The sequence below is a fragment of the Porites lutea genome, chromosome 5 (genome assembly GCF_958299795.1).
Source record: "Porites lutea chromosome 5, jaPorLute2.1, whole genome shotgun sequence".
Lineage (NCBI taxonomy): Eukaryota > Metazoa > Cnidaria > Anthozoa > Scleractinia > Poritidae > Porites > Porites lutea.
Genome location: NC_133205.1, coordinates 33,286,798 through 33,314,137, shown reverse-complemented (window position 1 = coordinate 33,314,137; position 27,340 = coordinate 33,286,798). Strand labels below are relative to the sequence as shown.

Below are 27,340 nucleotides of genomic sequence, written 5' to 3'. Positions count from 1 at the left end.
ATTAGTATGTGAAGCCACTTATGCCAATGTCGAAAAAACGTGGCCAGAGATTCCGGACAACGCAATGGCGCACGCGCGGGATTACTTGGCAATATGGCCGCCAAACACGCAAAGGAAATGTATGACAGAAATAAAACAAAATAAAATAGAGCGCAAGTACTGGCTTATACAGAACAAGTGCCGCGATGCGGTCGAGTTCTTGAAAGTTTCCTCACGTATTCTGAAAAGTTGCTTTTCATCAACAAATGTTACTGGCCCTGCTTTTCATCGATGTTTATTTTCGAAGCTTGGCTCATACAATGCTCTATATTACAGAGGCTTGAAATCAAAATTTGCATCCCAAACAGATTTTGATCCTCCATAGCAGAAAACATAATCGGAATATCCCAAGTGCCGCGATCGCTTGAGGAAAAGCACTGTATGATGTACTATTTGACCAATTTTCACGTTCGATGCTGATTTCTTCGCCCTGCTAATTGCCTTCAAAAACAGTTCAGAGTAGCACAAAACACGGATATATGAACTTAGAAACGGAGAAATATTCCTTCATGACTTGCCTAAGTGACCTAAGCGTGCAAGTGGAAGCTCGATTCTACATAATTTGCCAAATAAAAATAAAAATAAAACATCTGATCCTCAGCATGTAAATTTACCTTTCCTTTCGGCTGTTAAAAACAAGTCGCGACATGTTACTCAGTTTCAGTTCCGCTTCATCGCTCTACAATATCTCGGCCAAAAATCATCCAAATTGTCTCCAAAACCTCGCGTTTGAAAGCTTTTTCGATAAATATTTCATCGACATTTCTCGTTTTCGCAATATTTTTGAACAGCGGCGTTAATTTGACGATAAACATCGTCGTATTTGACCACTCGATCTTTCCAAATAATATGAGCCCGGAATCACCATGAAAACCAGCGGTTAAGATCATTGCAGGACAGCCAGAATATAAGTCGCACGAAACTCGACGTCAGAGATTTCTGGCCATGACAAGCCATGTCGGCTTCTGCAATCTGCCGTATCACATTCGTTGTATGCTTGATGTTCCGCATGGAATTCTCACTATGCAATGCCGATAAAGATCTAAACGATTACGGACATGAACAGAAAACCGTGATGCAGAAGTGCTTTGGGACTTGTTTTCATTTTGCCGCGTCAGGCGTTAGCAATACCAAGGTGAGAAATCAATTATTCCTTAGGAAAAAAATAATTGAAAACCAGAGACGCAGATCACACATTTAAAACGAGAAACGCGCTCAAATTATGTTTATACATTTAATGCATTAGCAACCCCTTTCTGTTTGCCATAAAGTACAGGAACTAACAAGCAATACTGAACTTCTCTGGCTTTTTAATGTCACCCTTAACAATTCAGACAATTTTCTTTTCCTTCTTTAGCACCAAGTAAATAAATAATTGTAATATATTGCTATAAATTGATAAAGGAATATTACCCGTGGGTACGGGTCAATTAAGGATAGATTTTACGAGTATTTTTAAAGTTTTCACAAAACTACTCAAAATTTCGGACAAAAGAAATAGCAGTCTGTTTCTATATACTGTCAAATCCTCTCTTGATAGTGTATAATGTTCAGAACGGGAAAAGCTTTTACATAGTTAATTGCGGTAGGCATAAGATACATAACATAAAATGCGAAAATCATTCAAAGCATTTAAAATTTCTTTAAAAATGAAACTTAAAGCAACTTAGTGTTATTTATCTGTGTTTAGCATAGTTATTAATAGTTACTATGCTGATACATAAAATTAAAATACTGCGTTAATGAGACACGTAAACAAAACTAGCTTTATAACTAAGTGTTAGTCACGTTAATAAACTGTCTGTGGCAGTGTCCTCGCTTGAATTAATTTTCCATTAACTTGATATTTTTAGGACTAAGCGACTATGGTGTCCTCGCTTGAATCTTGTTTGAGTATGTGCGAAGCATCTGGGGTGTCCTCCCTTGAATATTTTGCTTTGCAGTGTTTTCACAATGCAACTGGGGTGTCCTCGCTTGAATTTTGTTTATTTTGAGTTTTAGCTAAGCGACTGGGGCGTCCTCACTTACATTTTAATGTGAGGTCTACGTTTGTATCAAAGCGACTGCGGTGTCCTCGCTTGAATTTTGTTTTTAGGCCCGTTCCAAGCAGGTTAAAACACCAATAAAAGCAGGATAAAACTCTGTTAGAAGCAAGACAAGAGACCAGTAAAGGCAGGATAAAACACCATTAAAAGCAGGAAAAACACCGATTATTAATAAAAGCAGCAAAAACCTTTAAAATATAATTTGGAACCTGTTTTAAATCAAGTTCACAAATACAATAAGAGCAGTTTTCAAAATATATTAAAATTATGTTAGAAATAGTGTTTGGTTTGGTACGGGTAGAATGGGGACTCCGATTTTTTATTTCATTTGTTCAGTCCCCTTATAGAATTTCAGATAGGGTAAGTTTGACAAAAATCTCAGTGTTGCTTCCATTTCAGTGTAATAACCTTAAACGGTAACTCTGTTATTGTGGTCGGCGGTTCGACATCGTATTATTCCATATTGTAATTTAATATTTTCACTAAAACCTCCGCTTTTTAATGGAAACAAAAAGCATGTTTTTGACAAATTGAAATTTTAGTAATTGGTTTTTCAGATGATCGCCTATCGGTTTTTTAATCTATTTAATGTTTGTCCGGTTTGACTCCCATTAAATGGGTTCATTTTTTTAAGAAAACGTCAAACACTATTATCGGTTTAGGATTAGATGGGACCCATTAGTCACATGAAATCTTAGCAAGCAATAGCCGGTTGACACTCTGTATGATAAAATTCTGGCTAGACATATTTTTACAATTGACCCTCTCGCTTAAGCTTATGGTTCTGTTCATTTTATTGATATATATATTTTTTAAGATTTTCAGTATGAACGATCAACAGTGTGACAACAAGGTAAGAAATAGACCGAACTAGATCTGAAATGAAAGTAGACTGAGTGGGCGAAAATAGCACCTGACTGGTGCCGCGAATTTAACGCTACGACTACGCAAAAAGATGACGACCTGTCAGAAATGCCTCGCATTTTAATCTGTGGTGAAGCGAGCATGCTTAGCGCTTCGATTAGGAAAATGTTTCACCTGTGCATGTTTGCCGATTTTACCTGGCGGAATGTTCCAGGAACTGTATAAAATCACTTTTTTGAAAGAAGATATTTGTAAACACGCGAAAGCGATGCTAAATGTGTCTGGCATGTTTGTCATCTGCAGCGGAGTTTCTTAATTAATAAATGGTAAAAGGCGTGAAGTTCCTGTCACGCCCCCTGAACACGAGTTGCAGTGATGTTATTACAGTACAAGTTCCCCTATTTTTCTCGCTTCCTCCCAAACAGCCCCCTGCCACCTAAGTAGTTTTGATACTCATGCAAGACGGCAGCCCGCAACGCAAAGGCGGTCGATCTCGACGATCTTACGGGAAAATAGGGGACTGTGAACAGTCAAGAAGCAGCCCGGCCAGGGAAATATTGTAACACACTTTCTGCCAAAGGAATTGCTGTCAGAAATGCCTGGCTTTTTATCGGGAGGTTTAACCGTTTTAATCCGTGGTGAAGCGAGAATGCTTAGCGCTTCGATTAGGGAAATTCATTCATTCATTCATTTTATTTTGCCATTAACCAGAAATACAACAACAGTACTGTATACAGAAATACATTAAAGATAATATTCATTCAAAATATTTCCCCGATTCTGATTGGCTAAAAGCACACGCCTAATTCACCATAACCAGTTACTGATGACCAAATTTGGAAGAATTTTGTGTTTAATAAGGAATTGACGTCAAAAATGCAGCGTTCTTGCAGGTTAAGGCACCGTTAACCGAGAAGACCTGGGGACGAGGTTGAGTTGTTTTGGTTGTGAAAACAAAAAATGGCGGACATTTCACTCGTTTCAAGAGTAAGAACTAAAAACATCCCATGAAGAGCAAAAAGACAACTCTAAGGGCGACATCTGCCATTTGGAGAACATTTGTGGGGCTGAAAAACCCTAAACGTGCACTATAGAAGGTGAACTTAACATCGATGGAGGTAAGCATGTTTTACCTTTTTTTTTTTTAAACTAGGAATTATTTTGAATGAATAATAAAACAATTATTGAATGAGGCTTTCGTATCATATGAAGAATTATGGAGATCTCGGAGGGTGTTACCCGCCTCGGCCTACGTCCTCGACGGATAACACCCTCCTCGATCTCCATAAGATACTCAGCCTCATTCATTAATTGTTAAATAAATGTGGTAAAGGCAAGGAAGCCCATATAGAAGCTAGGGGCTTATAAACTATAGGCTTCCTGAAACTATAGGGTAAACCATACAAGTTAGGGGTAAATGTTTCACGTGTGCACGTGCATGTTTGCCGATATTATTTTTCATCGCCAGCGGAGTTTTTAAGTAATGAATGGTATAGGGCGTGAAATTCCTTTCACGCCTCCTGAACGCGAGCTGCAATGATGTTATTACAGCCCCTCTATTTTTCTCGCTAACTTCCACTTTTTCACGATTCACCGTAATGTGGTCGGGTTCTCAGCCTTCTTGTAACATGTTGCAATTAACTGAAATGAAGTAATGAAAGTTCACCTGGTGTTTAGTTTGAATTTAACTGGTTCTTTTGCAGATGACATTATTCATGTATTCAGTAGTGTAAGGTATCGCCTCTATGGTAAATTATTAGCTAACAAATTCCTTGAGATTATTAGACACAACATTTAACATGAATGATAAGGTTCTTTCTCATTTTATTTCAGAAAAAAAAAATTATCTTTCGCATAATAATATAGTGCGACAACATCTTTTACACAAATATTATTTCCAGAGGGTACCCAACCAAGTTGAAAAATTAAGGAAATTCCAGGGGAAAGGGTATGATAAGCAAAAGTGGGGGGTCTACAAAGCAAAAGTGCCCTCGGGGGAAGGGGGGGGGGGGTTATCGATATTTTCAAGAACAACATACACATGTTGTTACACTTGTTGATGATTTTATCTAACTGTGGTTTACAGATAACTACAATGCAGACCTGTTACGACGAGTGCCTACGAACGCTTGGTGAGTAGTAGCTGGCAGAGGCAATATTGTCATTATTATTATTATTATTATTTTAATAATAAATAAATTTTATTCATCTTTATAAATATGTACATAATTTACAGAAATCGTTCAAGTAAAGATTAAGCACCATATAACATTAAGAATTATATAAATCATAAAAAATACAATCGCGGTGTCAATAACGATTTCCCAAATACATTCCGTGCGGCTCAGATGCTGAGATGCGATCAGTAACTCTTGCAGGCGGTCCAGAGTCTTAAATAATAATAATAATAATAATAATAACAATAATAATAATAATAATAATAATAATAATAGTATTTTAATTCGAAAAAATTTTTCTTAGTTTTAATTAACTTTTTTTTAAGCTAAATTAAGTTCTTTTTAAATCGACAGAAATTGTAAATAGTGTTTTTGAATGAATAGTTTTTTCTTTTTTAAGCGAATTAATTGTAAATAGGATTTTAATAGTTTTTTTAATAAAATTGTCTATTATTTTTTCATAATAATAATAATAATTTTAATAATGATAATAACAATAATAATAATAATATTATTATTATTATTATTATTATTATTGTTATTATCATTATGAGTATTATTTTTATTATTACCTTTAGCCTTGCGAAGTTCTAAGATACTCGTATTTCTAGCTGAAAAGATTTTCTTTGGGCGTGGCCATTTATTTCTCCGCGCAGAAAATTTTTTATTTCGCTTTTTAGTCTTGAAGTGAAGCGTAAAATAACCTTACTTTGAGCGCATTGTATATGAGCCAATATACTATAATGTATGATATCTAAGGGAATGAAAACTCTAGAGTTGCATTATCCAATGATCTAGAAGAAAAGAAGAAAGAAATAATGAATAAATAAATAAATATCTGTCCGGATTTCATACAAGGTGCCTGTACTGAGTCTATAGACGGCCAAGTCCAAGGAGCAACTACTGACCCTCCCCACCCATGAAGCTTATGACTAGTCAATCACTTCCCCCAGGCTCTGCTAGTAGTGTTATGACAAGAGAGAATGAGGTACCTCATTCTCTCTTGGTTATGATTATGAGTCACCGCATTGATTTGACTGGCCTAGGCCACAGGAAAAATTCTCTGACTTTGCACTACTTTCTGACATAAAACTCTAATCGAAGTGAAAAAATCTCCCCCCCCTCTCCCTACCCCCCCCCCTGGTTTTCACACAAAACAAGGAATCCACCCACCCACGGATAGGTTCCGGCCTGGGCTCTCTGCTGACATCTAGCAAGACGCGAAAACTTAGCGGGCACCTTTTAGCAAAATCACAAAGATATATAAATATATCAAAACAAATCGAATGATGAACGTTGTATTTGAAAAATATCTGCAAGAGTGAAGTCATCCTGTTTTAGAATAATCAGTTTGGAGTCAATGTGAAAGTATTGATGTTAACAAGATAAAAAAAAAAATCTTTTGTTGTGCACGTTGACAGTATTACCGCTGTTTGTGTTTTATTTTTTATTCAAGCTACGATGGCAGAAGAACAATCGTCTTTATAAAAATACACTTTTCTCTTAACAGGAAAAATCAAACAACAAAATCGCATGTCATTTTATAGCTGAAAAGAACGAATGTGGGTAGAATGCATCCCCCTCTACTCTTACCCTTTTTGCGGTGGGTTTAGTTTTGCTGACCCGTATTTAGATGACAAGTAAGGCTTAAACAAAGAACTTTTAAACCATGGTTTTCCTCATTTTCTCTCCAATAATCACCTGTCTGCAAGTTATTGTGCTAAAATAATTATTCACCAACTCATCCTCAGTCAAATATTTTATAATAGTATATCCGCTCGGCTTCCTCTCGGGGATTGTCCACTTGTCTCAATTATTAAATTCGCCTTTGGCTAATAATATATTGCTAAATAACACGAACTTGTTGAGGAATAGGCAAACATAAAACGGCCACTAAACATCAATCGAGGAAGGTATTGTTTTGAAGTATGACTTTTGTTTGAAAAAAGAATAGCACGATAATCACTTTCGGTTTTCGTATGATCCGAATAATTATGCAGACCTCGGAGAGTGTTATTCGCCTCGACTAATAACACCTTGAGACAATCTTAAAGCAAGGGGCACGCATGCACCAATCCACGGTCTGGCCAGTACCTCACGCATGCGCACAGCCATATCACCCGGGCAGTGGCAGCCATGGGCAGCTGTTTCGCCCTTATTGGCGCTCATCAGCATGGCGTAGCTATCGGGTCCATAAATCGTCTCAACCAGTCCGGGCCGTAACCATTTCTGGATATCGGTTTCGTGCCCTGTGATTGTTTAAGGTCAAAACAAAAACAAAATAAACTTGGCCAAGAGATACTAGAAACAGGTAAAAGTTGAACAATTTCTTTGGTGACAGCCATTTGCGGTAATCGATCGAAACAAAATTTAGTAATAAACACTGCAAGGGAAGACAGCATAGAAATAATTCATTTATTTGCAGCATACAAGTCTTGACATTCCCGCACTCTGAACAAGTGAAGTGGATTCTTCCCAGTACAAACTCATCTTTTCATCATCATTTCGTCATCATTTCGTCATCATCATTATCATCATCATCATCAACATAGATTTTTCTATTTCCCTTTTGTCTTGTCATTCTGCGCATTGGAATTTCATACCTTTTTCTTGTTTACAGGAAAGAAAGACTTGACGACTGAAAAACAGAAGAAAAGCCAGGTTTTCCAGAGATTCAAACGAGCTGAGACTGTTCAAAGTGAGTCGGTTATTCATTTATTTATTTTACTTTATTTTCTCTTGTTAACTTCCCGATTATCGAAGGAGTCCAGCATATGGAGATTACCTTGTTAGGTTTGTATGCTATCCTATAAGCCTACGCCAGAGATAAAGTAGTAGCTAGCTAGTGCATAGATACAGCTTACATGCAAATTATGAAAGGAAATAAATAACAGAACACCATTGTGTATTTTTTTTCTTTTTTCTTTCTCTTTCATTTTCTTTTCTTTCTTTTTTCATAATAGGGACACTTTATGGAGACACTTTAAAAAAAGATCTATTATAGCCTCGTTTCTTTCTTTATGTAACTAAAATGTGCTTTTATTTTGTTGTCTTATTTTATCTACCGTACCGTAAGTGACCTAATAAATGCCCGGGAAGTCTATTTAATTTTAGGGTTACAAGCCGTGGCGTTTAATTGATATGAGTCGTTTAAAGAGAGAGGCGTTTATCCTCATAATTGTAACATCTATTAGTAATGACAATAGGACTGAGTGACAATAACAAAATGCAAGAATCTCAGTCTTGAAATATTTATTAATCTGAGAGAAAGATTCCAAAGCAAAAACATGATCGGTTGCAACTTTGGATGAAATCATCGGAAAGTGGAAGCCCGAACGCATGATGAACTTTCCAAAAAGAAAAAAAAAAACAATTAAAATGTACCACTACTTTTTCATTGATTTTGATTGGTTATCATGTGCTAAGTAGTTAAATTTCATTAGCTAAGACTGATTTGGTAATCTATCCATCCGAGAAATTTGGGTAATCACGTGACCGTACGCCATTACGTCCGTACACTCTTTGGGGGTGGTACCATGTAGACTCTGGGGTGGTACTTAGTATACTCTGCAAGGGAGACGACGGGGAATCCAAAGCACGCAGCTTGCGTTTGTCTTGGCAAAAGATTATTAAGCTAGTTGAAGTTCACCTACAGACAGCCAGTGGAGTTTTTCTAGTGTAGATCTTGAATTTCGTCTGTCGATTTACGACAAAAACTGTGAACAATATATATTTTTAGCGTGTGCTTTTACCTTGGTCACAGATTCGTCAATGTTTTAAAAGGTGAATTCATGCGTAAAAACTTATGCAGCATCTTGAAGTTTGTTTACCGTGGTGTATAAAAATTTTAAGCTTTTTGTGTTCTTTCAATGCTGCCGCAACAAGAAATACAAGCTTTTTGTGTTCTTTCAGTGCTGCCGGAACATGAAATACAGCCGCTATCAAGATTCTTTCTTTGTTCATAGTTGGTTTGATAGTTTGTTTATCTTATTTGTGGTTGAGGAAAGCGTCGCATACGGGCGGATTCATAACTTAAGCTTATTTTGGCAGCGGTTTTGAAAGCATGTGCATAAAGGCTTTTCTAACCTAATTTTCTGCCTTTCAGAGCATTTTCTTCAGGTGAGGTTGATTATTCAGCATTGTTTTTTTTCTGTCTGGTTTGATTTGTTTATGATTCCGGGCGTTATTATTTCCTGTCACTTACGGTTCCACTAATACTCAAGAAAAACAAACACCGACAAACAAACAAAAAAATCTTTAAACTTTCATTTGAGTCTTGCTTCGAGGTGCGTTCATCTAGTTTTCGCCATCTAACCTGTTTAAAAAACGAGAACGGAGCCGGTCGGGATAAAAAAAAAACAACAACAACAACAACAAAAACAAAAACACAAAAAAAACACAAAAAAAAACATTCTCAGTTAATAAATCAAAGGTTATAAATCAAAGGATTTTTAAAAACGGTTCAAACACACTAATCCTCTTTCTAGAATGAATTAAACTGAACTGTTCTTGTGGTACATTTTCTATTGCATTTGATGTTGTTTTGTTTCTGGTTTCATTTTTATGCCGTCACTTTACGCACGTAAGATTTGAGACAATAACAAGAAAGCTTGGAGCGATATTCTTGCCTCGAGGTCATCTTGAAAAATAGCAAACACCGCGAAACTAGCTTGAAATTCAGTAAGCTTTCCCGTACAAAATTTTCACCGAGATCTAGGGGAGATCTCGGCGAGATTCTCGGTATGATTTTAACCGCTGAGATTTTTGGATCAAGGCAAGATCTCGCCGAGACCCCTTTATCTCGGCGGCCAAAATCTGGCCTAGATCTCGCCGAGGTTCCCAATTCTCGGCGGCCAAAATCCTGCCGAGAATCCCGCCGAGATTTACCAAAATCGCGGCGTGGTCTTCCCGTGATAACGGCGGCAAAAATCTCGACGAGGTCCCTGAATCTCTCTGGATTTCTAAAGAACCATTCGTGTTGCACCGCTATTCTGAAAATGACCAAGGACTGGAGAAGGGGCCTTGTGAACAGAGAGTCAGCCATCGCCGTGGCCGTTGATTTATCAAAGGCTTTTGACTTTATTAACCACAATCTCCTGTTGGCAAAGCTGAAAGCCTAAAATTGGTCTCTCTCAATTCGCCTTGAGTTTGATGTCCTTCTATCTACTGGGTCGTGAACAGAGGGTTTGTTTGCACGGTGTGTGCTCAAGTTATTCAGAGTTGAAGGCGCCGATAAATAAATCGTACATCATGCCTCAGCTGCACGTACAAGACCGTACGTCTCGACGGACAACTATTTTTTTGTTTTTACATACAATTTACTCTTATAGTGACTTGTAACCGGTGTAACATTATCTCCTTTCATAAATGTTTGATCTACACTAACCAAACGTTTTGCACAATGAGCTTCAACAGAAAGTTAATAAATTTTTGTGGGAGGAATATTTCGAAACTGAAAGGCCATGTCTGTTTTATTTTTGCGTGGACGTCGCGCAGATTTTAGAGCTCGTGCCATACTAGTGCTCAGGCTGCGCAGGGTCAATTTTCTTTAGGGAGCCACCTCAGGCTACCTCTTTGATCCACCAATATTGTACAAAAATGTCAAGAAAAAACTGTATGTTGTCATATCTCCCGCCCCCTCCCTCTGCCCCCCGTCCCCCCAAAAAAATGCGATGATGAAGTTTGATTTCTGCTCTTTAGTGAACAACATTGACTGGTTGGGTGAGTGGAGGGTTCATAATGGGATAGGTGTCCTGTGGGTAAGTAAGTGCAAAATTCTCAACACATTTTGTCCATGCAAGTATAAAAATTATCACTGAGGCAGTTGAAAGACATGATTAAATGAAACAATAAACACCTTCAGTTCTTCTCAACGTAAAAAAAAAAAAAATGTAGAGATACTTACGTCAGTAGTCTTCAAATAACCCCAAACCTTTTGTCAGATGAACTGCAATGAATGTTGTATATAGAGTGCTTGATTCAGCTTGGCCATCAAGGCACAGACATTCGTACAGACGTCTTTATTACTGTTCATTAAAAAGTAATTAACTTCATTACCTTATTATAGGAAATTAACGCTCCATGAAATTAACGTGAATCGTTAAAATTCGCGTTAATTTCCTCGACGTTAATTAAGTGCGGCGTTAATTTGCGCGCTCTCTGTCCAAACATTCTTGACATCTAAAAAACATTAACTAAAAGCTTTCTTTCTTTCCATTTACCCTTTATTTTTCATCTTTCACAAAAGCTAAGGCGAAGGTTTACAATACTTCGTGTTTATCTTCATCGTTGTCGCTGTCAGAAGAGTTGTCAATATCTTCTCCTTTGATTTCGGCCAAGTTAATCGCGTTAATTTCCTTTATTATGAAATTCTACCTCCTCTTTCGCGTTAATTTTCTTTATTCTTTAGTCGTTTGCCATTACATTCGCGTTAATTTAAGTCGCGTTAATTTCCAATACCTTAATTTCATGGAGCGTTAATTTCCTATAATAAGGTAGTTAGATAGTTTTTATAGTCAGGTACGTGACAGAAAGAATATATGCTGTAGCATTATGTTTAGCATTATGTTCGAAAACAAAATCTAAAATAAATCACAGACGGCTTGAAATTAACTATCTTATTGGGACCCCTTTTAAATGCCACTGTCAATAGTGACGTCAAAGTGTAAAATGCTGGCGCACAAACCCCCACGACCCCATCCCGGTTGTCGAATAAGTCAGCAATATTGGAAACGAAAAAAAATTAAAAAAAGGAATCAAATTTGTGCCCATGGTTTGGGCCTAAGCCAATTAATCAAAAGCATTTCCCTTACTTATGACTGTTGATTCATTTTGGGAAGTGAACAGCTTTAACTTGAAAGTGTCTATTTTTGGCTCCAAAGTATCATTCTATATTTTTAATTAATTTAAATCGCATCACAACAAATGCTTGAATGGGAAATGAAAAAAATGAATAATAATAAAATAAAATAACAATAGTAATAATAATAACAACCGAGATTACAGACAAATCGTACGAACACGTGCAGAGACCGTGATGCACAATAAAGATAACAACATCACCATCATGTGGGACATGCCAGTCAATATTGATAGAACTATAACAGCGAACAGACCAGACATCATCGTTATAGATTCAGTGAATTCCACCAGCAAACTGATTGATATGACTGTTCCATCAGATAGGAACATCGCACTGAAGGAAACTGAAAAAAAAAAAAAAAGCAAGTACAAAGACCTAGAACTAGAAATACAGAGAATGTGGCATATGAAAACCGTAGTGATCCCTGTGGTTGTTGGTGCGCTTGGTACCGTGAAGAAGGGTATGGTAGAAAACATCAAGAAAGTATCAGAGAGAGCTACTATGACAGAGATTCAAAAGATCTGCATGCTGGGATCTGCGCGAATCCTTAGAAAGGTGCTCAGTGTATGAACAGAATGATTGACTTGAGTGACTGACGCTCTACGTGCATGGTTTGCGCCGGGCTGATGCACAAAAAGAACACCAGCAAAGACTGTGATAAAAGAGATAATAATAATAATAATAATAATAATAACAATAATGATGATGATGATGATAATAAAGGAATTTTATGTGTTTATCCTTTAGCCTGGAATCGATATTGATTGCAAACTGGCAACCTACTGTTATACCTTTCCTTTGTTTCTTTCATGAAGAGATACTTCTATCAGTCCCGATGATTCGAAGAAAAGTAAGAATTGTTCGAAGGAAATAACGACGCAAATGAATAAACAAATAAGTAGATAAATAAACGTGCACATATAAAGTGCATACACTAGATTAAAAAAAAGTTAATCAAACATACAAACCATATTTCAACAAGTTTGTAAGGGCTTCCTATTAACAATGTGAAAGTCAACATACTACTAGCCTTTTAAAACTACCACTTTTTAGCCTCTAACCATCACAAGCAAAGGTGACGCAAAAAAATGGAAAACAAGGGCGTACATGTACACACATGCCAGCCTAAGTCAATTACAGCTGTCTCTCCTCCCTAGTGCCGCTAGGTCAAACCAAGCGTTGAGGAGTGAGGAGAGGTGGCTGTAGTCGCAGACTAAGTTTATTCTTTGCATAAATTCAGTGGTCCGTGAGAGATGTCAGTTACCCGCCATATATAACAAATTAACCACTACGGCTTGAAATTAACCATCTTATTGGGACCCATTTTCCATACAAAATTTTAACCTGTAAACGCCACAGTCAACAGTGACGTCAAAATGGAAAATGCTCGCGCACACACCCCCACGGCCTCACCCCAGTTGTCGAATAAGCCAGCAGTATTGGAAACGAAAAAAAAATAAAATAAAAAAGGAAACGTTTGTGCCCATGGTTTGTGCCTAAGCCAGTTCAAAAGCATTTCCCTTTCTTATGACTGTTGATTCATTTTGGGAAGTTAACAGCTTTAACTTAAAAGAGTTTATTTTTGGACGCACAGAAACCTGTGAAGTTAAGCCAAGCTTATGTCAAGAAGATAAACAGCGGCGTGTCAATGCCATTCCTGCGAACAACATAACCATAACATTTCACAAGCTTCGCGACACTGGCAGATTTTATGCAAATGTATTGTGGACACCTCCACCTGGTAAGTTTATCAGAATCTCAAGAATATGCAATGTCCAGTTCCCAAGCATTGGATCGTTTACACTGTACCTAAGATTAATTAAAGGAATTATATGAAATAATTTTACCATTTACTTTCAACAACTGAGGAAACAATTTGATCGTGCAGTGAGCAATCACAATAAAATTCAGGACACGCGAGCAAACCTCAAAAATCACAAACTTAGTGAACTACCGTTGCTGTTTGCGGTTTAGCTTCCCCACGCCTTATTGGCTATTTCCTCGCAACACCAAAACATTTCATAAACATGTCTGGTGTTCACGGTTTTGTGAGTTTCACAGTGTATGATCAAGAAGGGAAAATCTCGTCAATTTACTTCCAAGTCTTAAAATTTCTTTTCTGTTACTCCTATTTGTGTTCAGCTTTGCTGTGTTTTCCTCTAAAAGCAGGACCAGCCAATTTCACTGGTTACAGGCTGATTTATATTATGGGGCGTTACTGGGACTTTTGTTGCCGAGACGTAAATAAGGTAAGTCTTTCAGTCAAATAAGTTACCATTGTCTAGTTAACCCTACTGCTTCCTGCGACCGGGGGGAGAATCCGGAGGATCATGATCGATCATGATACCAAAATTTCATAATTCAATAACATTCGTGCGCACGTGGATATTTTTCGTGAAATGAGTACCAATGACCAATCAGATCTGGTATCATTGTTGGCCGGCATCAAAACGTATTCTACAGTCTTCTCCGCCTTGCTTTCTTCCCAAGGCCATGCTCGACTCGCTTCGCTTGCTGATTTCTTTTTCCTTTTTTTTTTTTTGGTTTTCACTTGGTTCGCTTCGCTTGAAGATTTTCTTTTAAGCCCCGCACCACTTCGGAGCCTGTTCGCAAGCTAGTGTCATTTTTCTCATACCTCAAATCCCTACAAATAACTTCAATCCCTAGTGATAACTTTAATCATTCAATACTTAACTGATAAACATAGTGGCAAATGATTAGAAAATTACAAGGCGCATCGAATGTAACCCGATGAAGTTGCTTATCAACCGTTTCTACTGTTCAAGGGTCCGCCAAAAAAGGGTATTCACACTAATAAATAACTGCTAAGGAAAAAAAAACACTGCTGAATTCAGCCATTAGTGAAATGAGCCAACTACAAAAACTGCAGCTATAAATCTCCAATCAGTACGCATATGCGTTCATATATTTGTCTTTATTGCTTTCAGACAACTACATCAGCCATTGTTGATAGATTTACCAAAGGCTTAAAAGGAAATGAGTTTTTTCGCGTCAAGGTAAGTTTAGAAAAGTCAACCAACGTAAAGGAAACCTTTGCCTACATGGAATTATTGCAACACTTTATGGTGAGGGTAAAAGGCGGAATGAGTTTGCGGAATGGCATGTGGCATGGCTTGCGCCATGTGGAACGTAATATATGCAAAATGACTTAAGGAAATAAATAAAACTGAATACTGCGCCCTTTTTTGACGCCAAGAAATTCACAGGCAGCCGCTTCTTTAATGTTGCGTGCTCGACTACGATGACAATCAAAACAACAGGAAAGACTCCCTGATGTCTCACGGTCGATTAGCTTTATGTTCAGCCACAAAGATTCTACTTGCCCTTATTAGTCGGGCTGCTGGCAGCATCGATACTACATCAAGAAAGTCGTCCATTTATGAAGAAAAGATGATTTGGAAGGTCGCACTCTCTTCTGCACTATTTTTTTTCTGCAAAAGATATTTGCACGATTAACGTCACTGTCCTTTTTTTTTTTTTTTTTTTTTTTCATTTGAAATCGTGTGAAAAGTATTTCTTTTTCAGACGGTGGGTCGCGTGATTGTTCCTGACATATTATTCAGAGATCGAACGTGTCTTGTATTTTGCTTTCTTGGCTGCGTGGTGAAGTTTCAGGCACGCGAAGCTATCAAACAGCTGGCCGAGAGGTGCGAGCTCGCATCCTGGCAATCGAGTTTGTGTGCTTTTTGTCTTTCTTTCTTTCTTTTCTTTTTCTTTTCCTTCCTACTTTTAGCACTTTTTCCCTTTTCCCTTAACCTTTTACGCGCGCGGGTGGGCGGAGCCCCACTGTTAAGTAAATCTACCCATCGCAGAAAATTTGATAATCACGTGACCGTACACCGACCGCCCGCCGACCGTCCGTCCGCACCAACCAACCAATGTTTACTCTCACACTTTTAGCTAGTTTGGGAGCCCAAGAGAAAACTAATTGCACATCAATGTTGTGATCAATTGACAGCTATCAAAACAGGGCATCCGCTGACCAGTATCACCTGACCGTACCGCGGGCTCAATTGTCGACCCATCGAGGTCGAGTATTTTTTAAAGTTATCCGCTGACAAATTACCAGTTTATTTTTTCCAAGGATTCATATCAAATATGTTGTGTCTATGTCACTATGGCCCCGCACTATTGAGATTTATATTTCAAACTGACCTCGGAAGCGAAAATTCATCCAGTTTTTTTAAAAGTACAGGCGGGGAAGACCTTATCTTACCATGGTCACGCGTTGGTCACGCTCTACGTCCAATTTTTATACTCTGATTGGTCAAAATTTGACATGTGAGTTCATGCGGAAAAATCATGCAGCATCTTGAAAGTAGTTTACTTTGACAGCTGAAGCTAACAGAGTTTTGTGTCAACTTGTGATGTTTTTAACTGTCCTTTTCCTCTGGATGTACAAAATGAAATACAGGTGCTATCAAGAGTCTTCTGTTATTCATGGCTGGTTTGTTTACTGGGTTTTTGGTTGAGAAATGCGTCGCTTGTCAAAATTCGGTAATTCGATTTCGGATGGCATCGTTTTCGTTTTTCACCTTGCTTAATGCGTAAGAGGGTTTAAAAGTCTCAAACAACTGTGGCCTTCCTTGATGGCTTTCAGGAACTGAATCTCGAATGGTAAGCCTAAGTAATTATTGTATTTGACGTTTGTATTTCATGAAGTCTTGCACAGTTCACGCTAACAGTTTATACACGTTTGTTGGATTTGAGTCAATGATCTGACCTAGTATCAGGTTCGATCTAAGCTTACAGAACTTTAAAAAGCCTTCAGATATATTTGCTCACCACAAACAGAAAGAAAACGTTCCGAAGAATATTTAGTTATAAATTTGGCTTTAGAAAGAAAACTTTAAGCGGTTTTCTTGCTTCGAGAGTTCACCTTCGAAAACAGTAAACACCGCGCCGCGAAGCGGGCTAAAACATAAACTTAAGCTTTACGCTTAAAGACTCAGGATTTTTAGAGACATTTTAATACTTGTCTTCGTGAATAAAAATTGTTGTCTTTGTAAATGTTTCACGGAATTATATCTCTTTTTTTAATTGTTAGTAGTCTCTCTTGCAATTTTAATCGCTTCATCGTTCATGACCATCGCTTGCAGGAGTACTCAAAAATGTCGCGATATCAAACGCTTTATAAGATTACAAATCGTTATACTGGTTATAACTGAAACCATTAAATAACAAAACAAATAATAATAAATTCGCTATTATGTTGAAGTGTAAGTCTGTTAAAGTTCATTCAAACACTCGACCACACTGACAGCTCACACTATAGAAACGAGAACCAGCTGGCCGTATGGGTGATTTTGGAAATTTTCTGAAATTTTTGAACGGTTTGGCTCGTCCTGAATATTGACTGAGTGCAATTTGTCTTGAAAAATTGTGAAATACCGCATTCTGTCCGAGCTCTGTATGATAAATAAAACTGTTTCACCTAAAATGTGGTGTATAAAATTTATAAAAGGTTGGTTTAAACACCCCAGATTTGTTAGCAAGAATTTGTAATTTAAACCTGTCGAACGCAAAAAAATTTGGCGTGATTTGTTTTCCAATAATTTGTTTTCGAGGCCTAATCTACTGTGATCTTCAATGTGATCGAAGATGTTTGCTATTTTTTGGGTGTACATATAAGGTTATCATGTAAGATGTTTCACTCTAAAATAACTTAGCCTTTCGCTCAAAAGTCACATGAATGTGCCCTTAAGCTAAATGATTTGTGGATTAAAAGTTTATTGTTTGATTTAAATTATAAATTTATTAAAATTGGAGCTTCGCTTTTAGCCCTGGCTAAATCTATATATTAAAGCCGGTTCGGCTTTACTAACGGCTTTCACAGTTTTATAACACTAACTGTTTTAAAAAAATACATAACTATCAAAAAAAAAACATACTAATGAATTGGGTAGTTCAAACAAACAAGGGAAGTGTGAAGAGACGCGGAAAAGCCTAAAGGAGACAGAAAAGAGTTCGCCGCTTGACTCTATTTGTGGATTACGGATTAATGTTTGACTCGAGGCGTTCATTTAGTCTCGAATTTAATTTGATTCGATTCCTTCACCGGCGTATTTAAAATCCCTAGAATTGTTGCTAGCCCGACTTCACTTTCAGCGAGCGTTTTTTACCCTCTAGCGATGCCATAAAGAGTGACCCTTGATTTGAGTAGCACAGGTTATATATCCCTAAAAACCCAAACAGATTTGTGAGACAGTACGTCTGCACGCATTTGACGAGGCTTATTTCTTTATTTCATTTGGGACTACCGACTCTGCCATTTCCTAACAGGCTCGATCCCAGGGTCCTCTCTCTTCCTTTCTATTTTACCTCGTCCGCCGTTACGACGTTTTTCTATGTAATGAGGAGAGTAAAAACCCAATAGAAGATTGTTTAAACTTGGCACGTTTTGGTTCTTTTAATGCGCTTCACTGGAAAAGAGACGTGAGTAAAGAACCGTTTCAGTTTATTCTGTAAACGAGTTATGGATGATTTATCAAGTATTCGTGTATCAGCTGTGTTTCAATTTTAGCCTAACTTTAATAGCAATAATAAATGGAGCAGCAAATCGATTGCTCGCTCAAATTGGCGCCAAAAATAGCGCGGCAGAGACGCGCGCATGCTTTCCCGTTGAATTTTTTCTTTGCGCCATTTTCCATAAATTAAATTCTACATAATTATGTCATTCCGCAAGCCATGCCACATGCCATTCCGCATATTCATTCCGCCTTTTACCCTCACCGAACACTTTAGTGTCGTTTCTACTTGCCCAAGCACTATATCAATATATTCCGGACAAAAAGAAAGTTTAAATAGCTTTAACAGTTTTTCATAGTTCTTTTAAGAAAGAACTATAAAAAACTGTTAAGCTAAGTTTTCAAAAGCCTTAAGTGCAATCCGTTTCAACGTTCTTCGAGTTTTACCTCCGGCACCTTCTTTATTTGCCGTGTTGTTTATAACTTTCAATGTTCTTAGCCATTGTTTTTATGTTTCACTAAACTGACTTGCTGGTGGTTTCCACTGTTTGAATCTTGATGAATTTCGTGACACAGTTCCTCTAATTGCTATATTAATTAGTTCACGCTTCAGCAGGTAGTTCTATCGAGGTCGTAAGTTAAGATCGTCTCGGATTTACTTTGGTAGGTTAACTGTTTAGAGGGTGTTATAGAATTACGCTTCCAGTATTTACGATGCCATTCTTTGCGAAACGAGGCCGAAGGCACCGTGTAGCGTGGTTCATAAAACTGAAGGAATGTGCGTCGCACGTGGATCACTTAAGGTATCAGCCACCCTTAAAATTGCCATTTTTCCATATTTGAGGTTTCAACGTTTTCAAATAGATATGCTTGAGAGCTTTCTTTTAAAAAAAAAAATCAGAAGAAAATATTATTTCTGTCGAAAGATATCGGGGGTAAAAGATTTTTTCTCGTTAATTATTTTAATTGATCGTTAACAAGATCTGTCATACCCGTGTCATATATCAATTAACTTGCCTGTGAACTAGTAACGTGATACCGAGTGCGTGCTTCGACACAACACGTGCGAATTGTCTTCGCGTTCTTTATAGCCTTTAGTATTCTCCGTGGATATTTAGCGTTTGTTTCGGTGAAAATGCCGCCAAAAAAAAAGAAAAGGTCGTGTCCGTTTTCGTCATCGAAACCGAGAGCGAAAAAGAAATCGAGGAGCGAGTTTGACAAAGAATGGGCCGCAAAATTGGCAGAGAGCGACAAAGGCTCATTTTATCAGCAAGAAAAGTGGCTCGAGGAGTTGGATATTCAGAAAAGCGAAAATGCTGCAGTTTGTGAGAGTGCAAGCCGCTCCAAAATCCAGCTTGAAGAACCAGATGAAGAAAGCCAGTTAAGCTCATCGACCCCATCTGCTGATGGAACGTGGAAAACAATAAGCGGTCGAGCTATCGTATTGAGCGAAAAGCTGCTTGAGAAACTGGACGAGTCTGTATCTTGTCGATTTTGCCAGGGAAGAGTCCAAGTCATGGAAAATGTAGCGACTAAGCATTGACTTGGTTCTACCTGGAGAATCCAGTGCGAGAATGAAAGCTGGCCGTCGCACAAGACAAATTCTGTTTTTAATTCTTCCGAGAAGAGCAGAGCGTTTGAAATAAACCGGGCCTCAGTTCTTGGCCTTCGAGCAATCGGTGGTGGGCATTCGGCGGCTTCAAAGTTTTTTAGTTTCCTTGGCCTGGCGCTCGAGAAAGAATTAAACCGTGCTTCTCGTGGTGTAAAAGAGTAGAAGTTTTCCAACGGAGAATTAAACTGTTCACTTGAAGATGTTGATAGCAATAAAAAGTTTGTTCCTGTTACATGTTACCTGTCAAAGTCCTATTGTTAGAGAAAATTGATCCCTCTCTGATATCAATCAGAATAAACATTTAGGTGTTATAATCTCATTCCAGGTAGGATGCCGCCAAAAATGTATTTTCTATTTTATCTCCGAACGCAAATTTTGCTGATCGACTCGCACGTTTTGAACTCCAAGTCGGCAGCCTTTCAATCAATTTGGCTAAAATTTGGCCAGAGTGATGCCATATATCTCTTCTACAAAACCGTGTCTGCGAATTTTAATACTCCTTTTCATTTAAAAGCTAGAGCTTTTTTTACACAGAGAGTGTTGACTAATTGCCTTCCCCAACTTTATTTGCTAATAAAAGAAAAACAAACGCACTTGTCAAAAATCTGAGACACGGTTTTTTAGTGGAACGTGTTGAGAAGCGAATGCAGTGTTAATTGTTTTCTTCCGTTTATTTCCGGCGGGAGTGGAACATGATTTATAGTGACGTGTACTTTTACACAAAGCGTTCCAATTTCGAAACACATTTAAGTAAATCGTTTTTGTTAGTTCAAATCCATAATCTGGAATTATTAAGCTTTTAAAAAATATATGGTTTATAGGGGTTTTTATAAAAACAACTAACGCTACAGCGATCCGCGCGCGGACTGTCCTGAAGGGTGGCTGATACCTTAACCCAGTGAAATATTGGGTTACCTAACTATAAGTCGGATTGATGTTCAAATTTTTTTTAGCGACTATAGAGTGACATCTTAGTCTGTAACTTAGGAAGCTTCAATTTGGCATCAGCAACAGAAGCCAGCTTAGTGCTAGACTTGAATTGTAAAAAATGTTTTGGTCTGTTTTTTTGGGAAATTTTCCACGAGGATAATGCTTTTTGAGCAGGTGTATGTTTTCGCGGCGTTGTGAAATCGTGGATGTCTCACTGCTATGCGATCGATTCCAGGTTGTCACCGGCAGCTGAGTTAGATCGTATGTTTATTTTTCCTCTTTATTTCCCGGCCTACTGTTTTTCCACTCTTTCCCGATCTTCAAGAGATTCTTCAAGACACGTATTTCCCATCTCATTTCAGATGACGAGTTTGTTGGTGAATCAACACTGCTCAGAAAAACGGGGGACGTTCTACCGTCGTATTGTCTACCTTACTTGACTACCTTTGTTTTTATTTCACACATATCCTGTGCTAGGTTGGTAATTACAGCGAGTTTTTTAATGGACTGATTCTTGCATTCACTTTGTTTACCAGATACTTACTCTTCCACTTACACGAGGTACTCCTGTTGAGCTCAAACGTAAGTTAATGGTCATTATTTTCTCGCGCGCTAGCTGTTATTTACTGTCTTCATCTTTAACAAAGTTGCATTAAAATGCCATAGAGTGTTAAATGTGCAATCACATTACATGATATCAGAATATGACATTGATTATCTCATTTTTGTCCCTTTAACTCTCTTTCTTATCACAGGAAAAAGGGTAGAGCTCACTAGGCCGTCAACCGGTAATTCTTTTAAGAGTACTTCCAAAGTAAATATGCTATTTTTAAAAGCCTAAGCTAGTTTTACTCTAGCCAATAACGGGACCAGTGACTTGTAGGTAATTAATAATATGACTTTTAATCTAACAGCTGCCATTCAAGGTCGATCCACAGAAGAAATAACATTGCTTTTTTGCTTTTTTAGTCCGGTATTCAAAATATTTCTCCGTTTTTGAATGGTCTAAATATCCGGGCCAATAATTCATAAAGCGCTATCGCTGACTAAAATTGAAAAAAATAGTCGTCAGGTAGATCGTCATATCACTTATATAATTATTGGGTGATTTACGTCACGCAACTGCTACTTATGCAACTCATGACCGAATACAAACACTTGATCATGACATTTAGATACTTTTGTATTTGTACATTTTTTCAGAAAAAGAAGTTCACCTGACTACGAATCCATCCGGTAATTTTTCACGCTTACCCAGTTTAATTGACGATATTACTAGGCCTTTTCCTTTGCCCTAGAAAGACCTTTGGCCACGTACCTGCAAGAGCTGAATCATCAGTAAAACCAATAAATTCTTCTTCTTTACGGTGAACAGAAAAATCAAAACAATAAAAACAAAAATAATAATAATTAACAGCAACAACCAAAAGCTATACACGGAGAAAGTATTCAGTTTAGCTTAGTTCTCATTTTATTCCAGTCTATTTAAGACTATTTTGGGCTATTTAAGTTTGATGTCGTTTTCACGAAGACTGTTATCAGACTGTACATTTAGAACATTTGATGGGCAAAATAAAAGAAATACTCATTTGCTTTGTCATTTCTTTGAGCTTTTGAAATATATTACGTAATCATTTTTTGTAAATGCGCAACTGCAACAACGTTGTTAAGGAAAAAAGGGAAAATGTAAAAACCAGAATAGGAATTAATAGGCCCTTTGCAGGACTTGTTCACGTGACCATTCTTAAGCAACAATTATGGGATACAGCTCTAAAAATGCCTTAGATGGAAAGAGCACGAGAAAATTAGCCTGAAGGCCAATTTTGAGGGGACTGACACATAAGACTAAGATTTCATAGCTGCTTGAATTTCTGGAAAATTATAAGGATTGTATGGAAAAAATCGCTGGACCGCACGCCATGCGTCCCAGCAACTTTTTTCAGACATTCCAGCAGCTATAAAATCTTAGTTTTATGTGTCAGTCTCCTCAAAATTGGCCTTCTGGCTAATTTTCTCGTTCTCTTTCCATCTGAGGCATTTTTAGAGCTGTAATAGTATGCCATAATTTTTGGTTAAGAATGGTCAAGTGATCAAGTCCTGCAAAGGGCCTATTAGAAATATAGGGTTCATCAATTTGCCACGTATGTGTACAGCAGTTGCATCTGCATTGGTTATTTCACCTTAAAATAAATAAATAAATAAATAAATAAATAAGAAAAAAAAATTCTGCAAATGAATGAATCCCAGAGTGGTTTTAGTAAGCCTACTTTATCCACATTTAGCTTTTTCCTTAGTATTCATTTCCTTGTAACATTTTACCACAGGTGTGGTAAAATATCTTTTTTGCAATCTCTTTAATTTCATCTAGAAAATCAAGAAACTACGTCTCCATCACAAACAAGCGAGGGTAAGGAAAAACAACAACAAAAATGTGGACATGATACACGTACATCGCCATGATCAATAAAACCCCCTAGCATGGAAGGATAACAAAAAATATATACATCTATATATTTCTAACTGTCGCCCGGAGAAGAGAAAATGCATTGATCAAGTATAAACGGATTTTCGTGAACATGTTTATTTAGGCTTTTTTTTTCCTTTTCAGGAGAAGAAGTTGTCCTTACTGCGAAAACTCCTGGTAACTTTTCACGTTTCATGTTACTAGCTATTTCCTTTTGTTCTAGTAGGACCAGTATCCGACAGGAGTATAAGACTGAGGAGACAGTAATAAGGCTACGCTATCTGTGTACCTATCAGTTATTTCTCTCATACGTAGGTGGATTATGATTATGATTTTCCGGGCAAGTGTGGTCCTGAATAGAACTGTTGTTGACAGTGACAGACGTTTCGACAACGTGTGCAGTAGACATCTTTAGAGCCAACGTCAGTTGCATCGCGTCTGTTGATTAAATTTAACTCTTTTTATTAACCTGATCGGTCAATTAAGTCGGAACGTTATTGGTCGTCTATAAGTTAAGCCTTGATTTCATTGGCTATGAAGACTCTAGAATCTACACAGCCCTATAACATCACTGCTTAATGAAATGACTCCTGCGGTTCAAACCTTTACAGTTCTATGCCTGGATTGCTTTCTTAACACAAGTTGTTTACCAAAGGGATCGATTTGTCGGAACGAATTGATATCTTCACTGCCATCCAACTGGGTCATTTCTTTTTCTTTCTGAACAGAGACAATAAATCAATCTTCATCGTCTTCATCACAAGTAAGTATATACTATATTTGTGTAAATTATCAGTCAGTGTTTCAGCTTTAGTTTGAAGAAAATGAGAACGATATAAGAGAACGAGCTGCAATTTTTTGTTCTTAAGGTCAAGTAAGCCAAGAGAGTATTTCTGCATCTCTGTCTAAAGGTGAGTGTGGAAAATGTATGTTGGTTTGTTTGTTTTAGTACAGTTTACATGTCTTTTATATATATCTGTCTGGATTTGCAAAAGGTACCTCCAGGATTTTTTAGCGACTGTCTCATTTGTGGCTTGTTCGGTACTCGACCATGTTTTTTCTCTTACGATGTTTTCAGTACAAAAAAAAAAAACCCTAACAAGCTGCATTAGACAAAAAACAAAACGAAACAAAACAGAACAAACAAGACAACACAAAAAACAAACAAGCAAACAAAAAAACATGTGTTCATATGTTACAGCCCATGTTCTTTATGACCCTTCAAAAAGCTACACTGCTTATGAGCATTCTCGCTGTGGCCTGGCGTAACAGATTAGACTCTGTCAGTGACTATTACACGAAGGACAAATCATAGGTGATAACGATTGCTGCTGCTACTGTTGCTGTTTCTGTTGTTGCTCTTCTTTTGTTGTTGGCCTTTCAGAGCTTTCTGTGTTTTATACCATACAATCTCAGTTCAACCCGATGTTTGACAAAATATTATTTTTCATCAATCTTGACAGTTCCTTTCAAACTTTGGCACTGCTCACATTATTAGCACCTGGGCTACTGCTCTAATTATGCATATTTATTTATTTATTTTTCTTTGTTTCTTCTTTTCTGGTCCTATATCAGGCAACAATGCTTCACGCGAGAGAATTGTAATCAACACTGCACCTTCGATCTTCGTGTTACTAGTTGTGACTGTTTCAGCTTACTGGTACTTTCGGTACTTAAGCACACAAAGACAACCAGCACGAGGTCAGTATTGCTTGATTTTTGTAAAATTATACGGAGTTTCACATCCTCTACGGGACAAAAATCGTAGCTTCTTATGTTATTTCAGGTGCTCGTTTGAGAAAACAAAAATGAACTTCCAAGCAATTCAGGAAGTTTAGTAGGAGGAAAGAAATACGTATATTACAATTTGTGTAAGAGCCTGTACTGTGTTCCTTTTGAATGATGAACCTCAACGTGTTAGACACGAATTTAACAAGGTTTTTCTAAATTTTGATTTCTATTTATTTCATTTTTTGGCGCCATTCAGTGCTGTTCCCTCAGTGGTTTATTAGCACCCTCTGAGATCATCCGCGTGTTATCACATTAATCTCAGTCGTTTCGGGTAAACTGCAGTTTGGTTTTTTTTGTTTACAGTTATTCTCTAATGTTATCTTCCAGAAGAACATGAACAGGATGTTGATTACGACGCCTTCATCATATACAGCTCTGCGGACGAAAAGTGGGTTTATAAGATTCTCTGTCCAATTCTTGAAGAAAAACATGGTTTGAGGTGTTGTGTTCACCATAGAGATTTTGTTGTTGGAAAACCTTTTCGCGAAAACATGGCCGACAGTGTTTATAAAAGCAGGAAAATCATTGCTGTCGTGTCCCACAACTTTTTCAAAAGTAAATATTGCAGTCAGGAAATGGATATGGCTTTAGGCCGATCATTGGATAGAGGAGATGACAGTGTTATTGTGATTAAATATGACGGTGTTGACACAAGGAAGCTTCCTAAAGCACTGAGACAGAGAAGCTATATTGATTACCCAAAGTTGATTGAAAAGGAAATGTGGGAGAGAAGGCTTGTCGACTGTTTAAAGCACGTTCCCGGCAAGAAAACGTCTCCGGTTAGTTTCGTGTAATCGATAGGATACTGGGCATAGGCGAGTTGGCTTTCTTCTAATTATTAAAAAAAAAAATGGTCCAATTTCTTTTAGTAGATTTGTTAATGAAGGTGGGATCCAACACGCATACAACCAATTTCAGTAACATGCACATCGGCATTCGTTTTTGAGGATTGTTAACTTAGACATGCCCGGTACCTGCTAAGATTAGACAGCCAGAGGCAGTTTGGCCCGGTTTCCCTTCAAGCACCACCGGCAAAAGTCCTAGTTATTATGACTCATGCCTTGCAGAGTGCCACCTAAGGTAGTGCTACTAAAATGATCACTCGCTTTAACGTTTTGTTTTTAGTTTGCTATGTACTTAACGAAATGCCTATCGAGCAAATGGACGCAGCAACTCCCAACACATTGTTAGCCGAAAAAATGTGGGAGCTGTTGCGTCCGTTTTGTTTCAAACTTTGCGCAACAACTCCCAACAACACGCGATGACACGCAACAACATGAGACAGAGAGTGTAAACGGACGCAACATGTACTTTTAACAATGTTGGGAGTTGGTGGCCAACAATGTTGCGTCCGTTTGCACGGTGCTTTACCAACAAAGCTTCAAGCCATGTTGTTATTTTTTAATAAAAGTGAAAGCCTAGAATGTGCCAAAGTTGTTGTTTTTGAAGTTGGGTGCCATCCTTTTCTATAGCGGAATCCATTTTAAACCTCTAAAGTTAAGAAAAAAATATCGCGAAGATCTGAATAGGCACATTCCACAAAAGATAAACGAATTCGCCTCGTTGGCACCTGCGGGAAGGTACCCCTAGTTGTCTGCATTGTAAATTGAAAGTGGTAGTAAATAGAACTTGTCTAATATGTTGGTAGGTAGATGGTTTGTTCAGAATCACTTTACAATGCAATCAGCAGTCGAATCGAGCAATCTTTTACAATAAAATGCAATTACTATAATAATTTATAATTTACAAATTATATATGATTTGTTACGCCGCAAAATGTAACAATTGACGCAAAATGTAACATTAACGCGAAATGTAACAACTTTTGACGCGAAATGTAACATTAACCCGAAATGTAACAACTTTGGACGCAAAATGTAACAACTTTTTAACGCGAAATGTAACAACTTTTTGACGCAAAATGAAACAATATTTTTAACGCGAAATGTAACAAGCAAAATGTTACAACCTTGAAATAACTGAGAGACTTGGACATGAGCCTTGTAGATAAAGTGTAAATTGTCTGGTGGTTACAAAAACAGTTTATTTATAAAGTTTTCTTACAATG

At 37.6% G+C, this 27,340-nt stretch overlaps 2 protein-coding genes across 2 annotated transcripts in view; both read left to right on the top strand.

The window, feature by feature from the left end:
* LOC140938257 (uncharacterized) overlaps positions 1-15,391 on the top strand; it is a 24,692-nt gene extending 9,301 nt beyond the window's left edge. The window contains exons 2-7 of the mRNA XM_073387763.1: positions 5,035-5,080; positions 7,746-7,823; positions 13,582-13,728; positions 14,157-14,236; positions 14,936-15,073; positions 15,341-15,391. Of these exons, the coding sequence (XP_073243864.1) occupies positions 5,044-5,080; positions 7,746-7,823; positions 13,582-13,728; positions 14,157-14,236; positions 14,936-15,073; positions 15,341-15,391 (531 nt within the window). The 5' untranslated portion in view covers positions 5,035-5,043. The remainder of the gene's footprint in view (positions 1-5,034; positions 5,081-7,745; positions 7,824-13,581; positions 13,729-14,156; positions 14,237-14,935; positions 15,074-15,340) is intronic.
* Positions 15,392-21,708: 6,317 nt separating this feature from the next.
* LOC140938256 (toll-like receptor 2) lies at positions 21,709-26,587 on the top strand. The gene is made up of 7 exons (XM_073387762.1): positions 21,709-21,805; positions 22,221-22,253; positions 23,626-23,658; positions 24,137-24,244; positions 24,351-24,392; positions 25,057-25,182; positions 25,600-26,587. The coding sequence occupies exons 1-7, from the start codon at positions 21,709-21,711 to the stop codon at positions 26,064-26,066; spliced, it is 906 nt and encodes a 301-aa protein (XP_073243863.1). The 3' UTR covers positions 26,067-26,587.
* Positions 26,588-27,340: the final 753 nt, after the last annotated feature.

What these genes read in the sequence shown, in the direction of transcription:
- LOC140938256 (XM_073387762.1), top strand. Translation starts at nt 21,709, where the DNA reads ATGATATCAGAATATGACATTGATTATCTCATTTTTGTCCCTTTAACT. An exon ending in CTTCATCGTCTTCATCACAA is followed by an intron (nt 24,245 to 24,350) that starts GTAAGTATATAC and finishes TTTGTTCTTAAG; the next exon opens with GTCAAGTAAGCCAAGAGAGT. An exon ending in TTCTGCATCTCTGTCTAAAG is followed by an intron (nt 24,393 to 25,056) that starts GTGAGTGTGGAA and finishes GTCCTATATCAG; the next exon opens with GCAACAATGCTTCACGCGAG.